General features: G+C 58.4%; 1 protein-coding gene across 1 annotated transcript; it reads left to right on the top strand.

Moving 5' to 3' along the window:
* The first annotated feature begins 670 nt into the window (after positions 1-670).
* Positions 671-9,656, top strand: PTMA (prothymosin alpha). The gene is made up of 5 exons (XM_065844817.2): positions 671-883; positions 4,976-5,047; positions 5,768-5,861; positions 8,327-8,400; positions 8,759-9,656. The coding sequence occupies exons 1-5, from the start codon at positions 686-688 to the stop codon at positions 8,804-8,806; spliced, it is 486 nt and encodes a 161-aa protein (XP_065700889.1). The 5' UTR covers positions 671-685; the 3' UTR covers positions 8,807-9,656.
* The last annotated feature ends 834 nt before the right edge of the window (positions 9,657-10,490 follow it).

Here is a 10,490-nt window from a genome sequence, read left to right on the forward strand (position 1 = left end):
CGGCCAGGCTGTTGTTTTTGTTGTGTGTTTTCTTTTTTTTTTTTTTAATTGTCAAATAAGCAAACGGGTGGGAAACCCGCATTTCAGCGCGGCCGCCCTACCCCCCCGCGCCCGCTCCCCCGGGGGCGGCGGTTGTTGTTGTGGCACAAGTTTCCGCGACGCCGAGAACACGGCGCAGGTCGGGGGTGGAGGAAGGAAAAGGGACCCCGGCGGCCACCGGGGGGACGGGGCTCCCCCGCACCACCCCACTGCTCCGGTACTACCGGGCGGACGCCGCTCCCCGGGCGGGGGGAGCAGCGCCGGTTCTCCTACATTACTATTATTATTTTTAACTCTTATTATTTTTCCTCCCCTCCGCGGGCGGGCGCGCACGCCTCCCGCCCCTCCGCAGGCATGCGGGCTGGCTACGGCGGGGAACGGGAGGGGGAGAAGCACTGAACTCCTACCCCCCTGCCCGCCGCCTCACGGGGCGGGGCGGAGGCGGCGGGGGCGGAGGCAGCGCGGAGAAAGGGGCGGGCAGGGGGCGGGGGCTCCGCCTCCCACCGTCCCGCGCCTCGCCCACGCTGAGGCCGGGCCTGAACTCATCGCCGCAGTGTCGGCGGCGCCGGCTCTGCCGCTTTAAGCGGCCGTGCCCATTGTTTGCGCCGCGGCCAATGGGCGCCGGCGGCCGCGGCGCGCGCGGCCAATGGGCGCGGCGCGGGGCAGCGCGCGCGCCGCCCCCGGCTCTATAAGAGGGCCCGTGGCGCCGCGTGAGTCCCCACTGGCTCGCGCAAAGCCATTTTGCCATTGTTCTGCCTGCGCCGCCGCCCGCGCCGCCACAGCCCCGCACGCCCCCGCCATGTCCGACACGGCCGTGGACACCAGCGCCGAGATCTCCGCCAAGGTGAGCCGCCGCCCCGCGCGTCGCCCCCCGCTCGCCGCTGCTTTTTTTTTTCCTTTATTTTTTTCTAAGCTTTTTTTTTTTCCGCATTTTTTTTAAACCTTTTTCCCTTTTTAATTTTTTTTTATCCCCTTCGCTTTCCCGCTTGTCTTGCCCCCGCCTTCCCCCCTCCCCCCCCGCCCCCTGCGTTGAAGTTGGCGGTGGGGCTCGGTGCGGAGCCGCCGCCGCCGCGCTCACTGTGCGGAGCAGCCTGCGCTGTTTCTTTGTCTCCAGCGTGTGGGAAACGTGCTCGCCGCCCTCGCCGGTGCTGCGAGTCTCGCCGCGCTGGGCTCCGCGGCCCGCTGCCTCCCGGGGACCCCAGCGGCTGCGGGGCCGTCCCGCCGCGGAGGGGCTCGGTGTGTGTAGAGCACGGTTTACGCCCCGGCCTCCGTCTCCGTTGCGGGGATGGCGGCGGCGGGCAGCGCTCGCCTTATTCAGTCCGCTGCGGGAGCTTGACAGCCCCGTCAAACTTGGATCGCGCTCGGCGCCGTCGGTGCGGGGCGGGGGGGAGCGCTCCGAAACGTGCACAGGAGGGTTGGGGGGGGCGGAGGGTAAGTGACTGTTGTGGAGTTGCTCCTTATAAGCCGAGGGGGTTGTGGATGCTGTTTCGGAGTTGCACCTGGTTGATGCGGGGTGAAGGGGGGGCAATTGCTGTGTCGGTGTTACCCCCGGAGTGTGGGGGGGGCAGTTACTATTTCGGAACTGCCCCGGATGGTGGGGGTGGTATTTCGAAGTCGCCCCCGGAGGCGATGCGGTGGGGGCAGAGGGCTTTGCCGGTGCTGCCCCCGGAGGCGGGGGAGGGGAGCAGTTGCTATTTTCGGAGTTGCCCCAGCAGTAGATCCCGCGGTGGAACTGCCCCGGGTGCGCTTGGGCAGCGGGGCTGGGGGCTTCGGGTCGAGCTCCTCGCAGCGGGTTAATTTTGCGAGTCGCGGATGGGAAGCGCCGGTACCGGTCGGGAGAGACTCTCCCGGGAGTCCCCGCTGCGGCTCCCGGCGCCCGCCTTTGTCTGTGTGCGGCGGCGGAGCGTCCCCCGGGGGCGCCGGGCACTCGAGCGGGCTGCGCTCCCGACCGGGCCGCGGCGGCGATGCGCCCTGTCGAGCCCGGGGCCACGGCCGGGTCTCCTCGCCGCTGCCGGGAAAGTTGCGGGAGGAGACTCGATTCGAGCTGGGTGGGTGAGTGGGTTGAGGGCGGCCGTGCTCGGGGGCCTCCTCACCCTGCCCCCCGGCCGGCACCAGGTCGTGCCGCTCCCGGGGGAAGCGGGGCTGGAGGGGGGAAGAATCCGAACAAGGAGGAGGGTTTACGAAAAACAACCAACAATACGCCGTTTCTGGCAGATTTCGATTTCACTTCTGTTTCCCGCTCCCGCAGCCGTACCCCTCCCCCCCCCAACCCGCCCTGCCTCCGCTCCGGGGCCGCGGAGCCGTCCCCGCTGCCTCTGGTTCTCTCGGAGCTGGGGAGCGACGAAGCGGGTCGATCCCCATCCCTCCCCGGGGGAACGGGGCCAAGTTTGCCGTTAACCTTCCCCTGCCCTTTAGAGCGGTGGAAAGGGGGCCCTCGTTGCCGGCTCGCCCTCCCGGGGCGTCGGGGATCCGTGCTGCGGGGCGGGCGGAGGCGCGCACGGCCGCAAGGTGACCCTCCACACTCACACACATACCCCCGGTGGCGGGGGCAAAGCGCGGAGGCACCGGGGCCGTTCGCCCTCGTCCCGCCTTGCCGTCCGGCGCGCTCTCGGGAGGCGGGGAAAGGGCGGGGGGGATCCCGCCCCGCCCGGGCGGTGGCTCCGCTCCGAGCGCCGCCCCCGGCTGCGCCGCCGTGCCGCGGGGCGCCCACCACGTGCGGCCCTGCCCGCGCCGCCCCCTGGGAGCCGGAGTCCTCCGCGCCGTCCCGGCCGGGACTACACTTCCCGGCAACCCGCGGGGCGCCGGGCCGGCGCGCTGGCGAGCGGCCAATCAGAGAGGCGCGGAGAGTGGCGCGCGGTTTGAACGGCGGCCGCGCGCGTGGCGGCGCGGGGGCGCCCCCTGCCGGCGGGAGGCGGCTCCTCCGCGCACACGGGTGAACGCGGCTCCGGGGTGGGGGGCACCGGCATCCTGCCCTCTTCCCACCGGGAGCCTCAGCTGCGCCCCGGGAGCAGAGCAGGAGCGAAGGTAGAGCTCCCAGGGCAGCTGGTGTATGACTAAACACCATCGCTATTTTATGGACAAACAGCCTTGCCACACCTATAATTAGAGGCTCTGTCAAAGCTTTGGAGCTAAAGCAGTCCTGCCGCACGGACTCCTGCTTTGGAGGCTGCTGCACACATCTGTTTGTATTGGACTGGGCCTGGGGAAAGAGAAAGCTGTGGTCCTCTCTGCAACCCTGTTGCAAGCACAAACTTCATGACCTGGCATCCAGATGGTTGTTAAACTGAGAGTGTCTTTGGTACAGGAAAGGTCAAGGCTGGAGATTTGTCCAGCTAAAATCCCCGAGAATGAGTTGTTCCTTCACCGGGAGAATTGCTTACGTTTTGTGAACGGCTCTCTTTGAAAAGAACCATTGGGCACAGTGAGCCGTGGAAACTCTGACTGCCTGATTCACCCTGTGTTTAACTTAGGAAATGCTTGGTCGCCCTCATGCCTGATCTGAGGCAGTGGCTGCCGAACGAAGCAGTGCAGCGGTGCCTGAGAGGTTAAACGGTTGTGATCGGCCTCTGGGGAATAGGGGACCAGGAGCTGCTGATGGTGTGAAACTGGTGGAACTGGGCAGTGTGGGGGAGATGGCCTGGGATTCGTGTGTGAGCACTGAAACAGGAGGGAGCTCATGGTTTTGTTTCACCCCAAACTCCCAGGATGCTGGTTTGATTGGATGAGGTTCAATCAACAGGTGTAACCTCCCCAAAGCTCACTTCCAAATTAAGTCCTTCCTCGGTGGGCTGGTAAGCTGGATTTAAATAACCTGGTGGTCTAAAACCTCTGAGCTGTCTCACCTAAGTGCAGCCTGTGGGGTGTTGGAAATCCTCCCAAAACAGGGCTGTGCTCTCACCCCGGTTCCCACGAGGAAGTGACAGTGGTGACAGTGGCTCGGTGGGAGTGAAAGTGCCTGCGGGGAGGGGGCAGAGCAGCAGAGGAGGAGGAGGAAGCTGCCAGCGACTTTTAAACAGCTCATGGTCGCTGCTGAAGCCGATGGTGCCGCTGGCCCCGGGGAAGGGCCTCTCTGCTTTCCTTGGCTGCGGAAACGCTCCTTGTGCTGAAGGATCTCGCTCCAGCTGATGGAGGAACAGAAGGGGAGGAGGATGCAAGCGGAGATGCCAGTGTTAAATCCAAGCGCTCTTTATGCGGGAACATAAAGTTGGATCCTCTCAGCCTGTTTGCCGAGCGACTTGGCATGACATTTTGACAGTGATCAATAGCAAAAGCACACAATCTCCTGCTCTCCTCGCGGTGGAGATTTAAACTGAACTAGCCAGGAGCAGTGTAAAAATAGACCTTTTTGTAAATTTCTTTTTTTTCCCCCCACCCCATCGTGTTACACTTAAAGCCACGGGCCGGATCCTGGAGTCTCCTCCCTGCTGCTGCGAGAAACACCAGGCGTGTGTTATTTGCTGTGTGATTTTCCACGGGCAGGGCAGACACCGCTGTCTCTGCTGACGGGCGCTGGGGTTTGTTCCTATTGTGGACATGGGGGTGGTGGAGCCCGAGTGTTGGCCGGGGCTGCCGGCTCTCCGTGGCGTTGCAGGAGCTTGCGTGGACTGTGCTAAGATGGGCAATCCGCCAGCGCTGCTGCTGTTGAGCATACGCAGGCGGCCAGCTCTGTGTGTTTGGGAGCTCCGAGGTGAAACAGAGCGGTCTCTTTTTTGGACAGCTGCTCTCCCAGCAAGGCTGATTTGGATTGAGGTTCGCCCCAATGCTCTCCCATTCCTAAGGAGGAGCCGGAACGTGGCGACCAGATCGCAGAGCAAATCGGTGTAGGGAAACCAGCTCCCGTGCACTCTCAGACTGTGCTTTTCACGCTTAATCTGCAGCTTTTCTGACCCAGGCACCTGGAATTGGAGTGACTTCTCTGCTTTTCTGCTCCTTCCAGGATCTAAAAGAGAAGAAGGAAGTTGTTGAAGAAACAGAAAATGGCAGAGATGCACCAGCCAACGGCAACGCTGTGAGTATGGCTGAGATCTGCAGGGAGAGGCAGCCCTATTGCCAGTGCTCTTATTTTCCTCCCCTTTCTTGCTTTGTGGTGGGCTTGTCCCCAGCCCTGCCGGAGAGGGGACCCCTCCAAAGGGCAGCACTATGCTGTGCAGAGCCTCCAGCCTTTGGGGCTTCAAGTCCAACAGACGTTCTGAGCCTGTGGGCAGTTGATGTGTGCGCAGAAGGGACAGCTGGGCTCAAATCCTCTCCCCAAAAGCCGTGTGAGGCTGTGTCCAGTGCTACCTGCTTCCTACGCGCTGGGAAAGGAGAGGAAGAAAGAGAAAAGGAAACAAACAAACAAAAAAAACCCCCAAACCCTACGGTTACAGTGTTACAATCAGTTGAGCAGGGGAAACACATTGTGTACAAGTAAACCCGGTTGGTTTCCTATTTTTAACACTCCGGGGGAAATTCACTCTGCTGCATTTCTGTGTGTCACAAGAGCCTTTGCAGTCTTTGTCTTGGCATCAAAGCTGCAGCTCCGAGTTACTCTGGACTCGATCCTTCGTACCTGGGCTGCCCGTGTCGTGCGGAGGCGGGTGGGATGTGGGACGCGGGTCTGGGGCTCCGGTGGGCTGGTGCTTTGGGCAGGAAAGGTGGGATGCACGCTTCTGCCCAACAGCTCTTCCCCCTTCCCCCTTCTCCCTTCCCTGGCGCATTTTTTTAAGTGATGTTTTGTCTTGCCAAGGAGAACGAGGAAAACGGAGAGCAGGAGGCTGACAACGAAGTAGATGAAGAGGAAGAGGAAGGTGGCGAGGAAGAGGACGAGGAGGAAGAGGGTGATGGTAACTTTCTTTGTTCCCCCCACCCCTGCCCTGGACAGCGGGCTCCCCGGAGCACCTGCCCCTTGCCACTGCGGCCGGGCAGCTCTTGCCAGCTGGTCTCAGTCCTTCCTTGCTCGCCAGTGCTACCAACACTGGGAGTGAAGTCAGCTTTGAATCCGTTCCAGCAGGCTGAGGGCAGATTCCTTCCGTCCTCCCTCCTCTGGCCAGACGGCACCGTGCCGCCGCGCTGAATAAGCGCATTAGCCCTTCTGTGCGAGTCGTAAAACCTGCCCTTGACTCTTGCGATCGCAACTGCTGCTGCAGATGCGAGTTCTGGCCGGTGGGACGGGGACAGCCCTGGACGGCTGTGCCTTGGCACGAGGGATAGGTCACCATCCTTGTTCATGGAGCAGCGTGAGCGGGGGCCAGTCCCCTCTCCCAGCCCTTCTCTGGGCTGGGTGCCATGAGCAGTGGGCAGGGGAACCTGCAGTGCTTCCCCGCTCCTCCAGCGGGAGCAGGCGGCCTTGCTTTAATCCCGGCCTGTCCGCAGTGTCCTGCGTCTCCCTGCCCTTCCCTGCTCCCTGACCCGGCCCAGCCTGGAGGTGGGTTTTGGCAGCAGTGACCAGAAATCCAGCAGTGACTTGCCGAATCACTTCTCACCCTCCCCACTATTATTTTTTTGTTTCCTCCCCAAGATCTACTTGGATGAATAACATTGTTTATTTTTATCACTCGTTAAGGCTGGCAGAAAACCATTCTTGTTATGCTGAGATGAACTCGAGGCCCTTGATTAGCTGTTACTAGGTTAATCCCCTATGAATTTTTGGTTTATGTGCTGACCTACTAACCTGTGGGTTGGTTTTGGGAGATGGGGACAGGCTTGAAATGTACCAAGTGTTAGGCCAGTGCCTGTTTGGATGGTGTAAGCAGGTAAAGCTGCCTCCTTTGGGGTTGCGCTCTGCTCTCCGCAGCCTGCCGTGTGTGCCCTTTGGTGTGAACTGGCTCGCTGGGGGAAAACTGGGAATTGTGGCCCTGTTCATACTTGGGATTTTAAGCCCTGGGGACAGGGCACAGTGCGGTTATGTGCTGTCCTGAGCTCATCTACCTCCAACCCTGCTTCGGGGTGGAAAAGCGAGGAACACTCGCCTCTCCCTGCTCACCTCGGGCAGGAGGGGGATGCAGCAGGTGCGTGTGTGGAGTGGAAGTGTTGCTTGGATACTGCTGTGACAAGCCTGGGAGCTTCGGTCCCGCAGCGCCAGCCTTGCTCTCGCCAGCCCGAGCACAGGCACGGTTTGGCAGGCGGTGCTGGAGGTGTGAACACCGTGCTGGGATCGTGCACGGGTTCTGTCTGTCCGTGCCCACTGCCCTTGAGTGATCCCTGCCCAAGAGCCGCACCTGAGCTGCTGAACGCTGCAGGAAAGAGATTTAAAGGCAGTGAGTGCAGCTTGCATCAGCTTTTTTTTTCCCAACCCTCGAGGCCAAACTTCATCCTAGAGTTTGACAGCAGAGGGGAGCTTGAGGGTGTATTTTTCTCACCCTTCTCCCCATCCCATCTCGTTATTTGCTTTGCTTAAAGCAGCTCAAAGAACTAAAAATGCTCCCAATCAGCTTGTCGCTGTCACCTGACCCGCCGGCCGGCCCGGTGCGTGTGGTGGCTGCCGGGGTGTTGATCCATCACCAGGAGCTAATCTTGGCCCTTCCCGCCGCAGGGGCCGCGCTCTGGCTGAGCACACGCCGGGAAGGGAGGATGGGCTGACCTTAATCCCCCCGGCTGTCTATACGTGTGGCTCGTGGCGGTGGTTTAAAGCCAGCTTACAGGCCTTAGCGCTCTAAGTTTTAGTAGGGTCTCCTGTTACACAAGAGGTTTGTCTCGGCAGCCGAGAGGTTGTTCCTCCTCCAGGGCCTCCGGTCTTGCCCCTGACCCCCCCAAAACTGGCCGACTGTGGTAGACTTGGTTGTTCTGATCCACTGGCCTACTTGAGCTCGAAGTGGGTCAAAGCCCAGAGCTCTGCTCATGCTCTCTGACTGCAAGATAACTTGGTAGCATTTGTTTGCTGTTCTGATAATTAGAAAGTGTTCTGACTCAGAACTAATGCGTTCTGGCTCTCTTAACTCATTAAAGATGGACTAATAGCTGCGAAGGGAAGCAGAAGTAATCTGGAGCAGTTAGGCAGAGCAGCTACTAGATGTGTTTTTCCTTTTTTTTCCTCTTTTCCTGTGATTTCAGCATTCATGCTAGGTGCTGCTTTCGCTGTCTTGTTGCCTGTGGTATAAATGCAGCGTGATCCAGGCTCAGAGCTGCAAATCCTTGTTTCCCCTTTGGGTCACGTCAGTTGGGAGGTGCCCCAAAAGCCCCCGTTTCTTCAGGCACTCGCTGTCCTGAGACGGGTCACTGGGCATCACTATGGGGGGGCTGAGCCAGGATTAAACCTAGAGGTGCTGGACCCTTGCGAGAGGATCTTATGTTCCTGTCCTTCTCCATGCAGGTGAGGAAGAAGACGGTGATGAAGATGACGAAGCCGAGGGAGCCACAGGCAAACGGGCAGCTGAGGATGACGAGGTAGGGAAGACTGGCCAGCCCCTCGCAGCCACCCCGAGGGTTTGGGGGGTGTCGGTGGGGCCAGGCTGGCTCTGGGGCTGGGATGCCGTATCCATGCGCTCCCTGTGCCTCTCTGGGGACACGTCCCTGTTCTGTTTATACGCTGGCCTCATTAGTGGGGTGTCCGCTCTGGCTGTGGGAAACCCCGGGGAGCTCCCCGAGCTGGCTGCGAGAGACCATCTTGCACGGGGAAGACACTTGTGTTGCTCTGTCCTCGTCCCCAAGCAGGAGAGGGACCCAGAACCCTTTCTTGATGTGGCTCTCACCAGCCCCCCCTGTTCCCCATCCCCTCTCCTAACGCCTTTGCTTTCCCCCCCAGGATGACGACGTCGATCCCAAGAAGCAGAAAACCGATGAAGATGACTAGGCAGCAAATTATTATTATTATTGTTTGTTTGTTTGTTTTTTTTTTTAAATAAGGAGGAAAACAACAAAAAAGGCCAGCGCGTCCTCTTCACCCTTGGGAGCCCCCTTCCCTCCCAGTGCAACCCCCTCCCCACACACACCCCCTTTCCCCCCTCCGCCGTGGTCATCCTCACCAAGTAGAGTGAACCCCGTCCCTGGCCCCCCCGGCGCGGCGCTGCCACTCAACCAACATACGAAACGATTCGCCCGTTAGCAGGGAGAGAAAACCCCCCTTTCCCCACACACCCCCTCCCCCCCAAGCACCAAAACTTCAAGGCCCTGCTTTCTTTCTTAAAAGTACTTTAAAGGAGAATTTGTTTGTATTTTTTATTTACATTTTATATTTTTGTACATATTGTTAGGAGGTCCGCCATTTTTAAGTGATCTCGGATTGACCAAAAGGGGGGCTTTGAAGTGTATATCTCTCTTGTTACCTATCTCTGACTTTACTTGTGGTGTGACCAGGCCCAAACCATTATCTCAAAGGAGAATAAAACAAAACCTTGTAAAAAAAAAAATTAAAAAAAAAAGACAAAAATGCAAAAAAAAAAAAATTTACAATCTTATTCTGAGCATTCCAGTAACTTTTTTTTTGTGTATGTACTTTAGCTGTACCATAGATCGTGGTTTGTATGAGGTGGCAAGGCCAAAGATAAAAAGGTTTTCTTTTTTTTTTTTTTTGTTGTTTTTTTTCTGTCTATGAAGTTGCTGTTTATTTTTTTTCTCTTTTTTTTTGGCCTGTTTGATGTATGTGTGAAACAATGTTGTCCAACAATAAACCGGAATTTTATTTTGCTGAGTTGTCCTAACAAGGCTGCCTCCCAACTGCTGCTTTTTGGTTTAGTTTTCATTTGTTTTGGTTTATTTTATTTTAATTTTATTTATTTATTTCTCCCCTTTATCTTCTTTCTTTGTTTTGCTTTGGGCTTGGGCTGGGAAGAGAGTTGGACAGAGGGGGTGCGGGGTGTTCATGGGGGTGCCTGGGCGATGCGGTCCCGCTGGTGTCTGCAGTGCTGTGATGTCCCTTGTTGGGGGGACACTTAGGGCTGTCCATGGGGGAGAAGAGACCCTCAGGATCATAGAGTCCAACCATAACCTAACTAGCACTAACCCGTGTCCCTAAGAACCTGTCGCTGTGCCCACGGCATGGCCTCTGTGCTGTCCTGCTGTTTTTTTTGGGGGGTATTGGTGGGGATGAGTTAGACTGGGAAACCATGGGAGATCCAGGCTAAATGGATGTGAGGTGGGGTACAGGGTGCTCAGCAATCCTGTCCATCTAGGATCAGGCTTAGGGGTTGCATTTGGATGATGTGGGGATGAGGAACCAATCCCCACTGTCTGCTGTGGGTGAGTGACCCTCTGGTTTTGGGGTGGTGGGTGCTGAGGCCACACAAGTGCCTTTGGCTTGTTCACACCTGTGTGCTTTGACAGTGCCCAGCAGGGATTGAATTCAGCCAGAACTGCTCCCTGGGGGATGCTCCAGCCCCCCCAGCAACTCCTGGGGTGCCAGCTCATGGAGGTTTGGTGGTGGAGCCCTGGGGTTTGTCTGCTTTAACCAAACCATAACGCTGTAACTTAACCCAGACCTCTGCTGCTTTGCTCTTAACCTTCCTCCAACTAATTTTTCCTCCCTTCTCTAGGGCATT

This window comes from Patagioenas fasciata, chromosome 9, assembly GCF_037038585.1.
Source record: "Patagioenas fasciata isolate bPatFas1 chromosome 9, bPatFas1.hap1, whole genome shotgun sequence".
NCBI classification, from domain to species: domain Eukaryota; kingdom Metazoa; phylum Chordata; class Aves; order Columbiformes; family Columbidae; genus Patagioenas; species Patagioenas fasciata.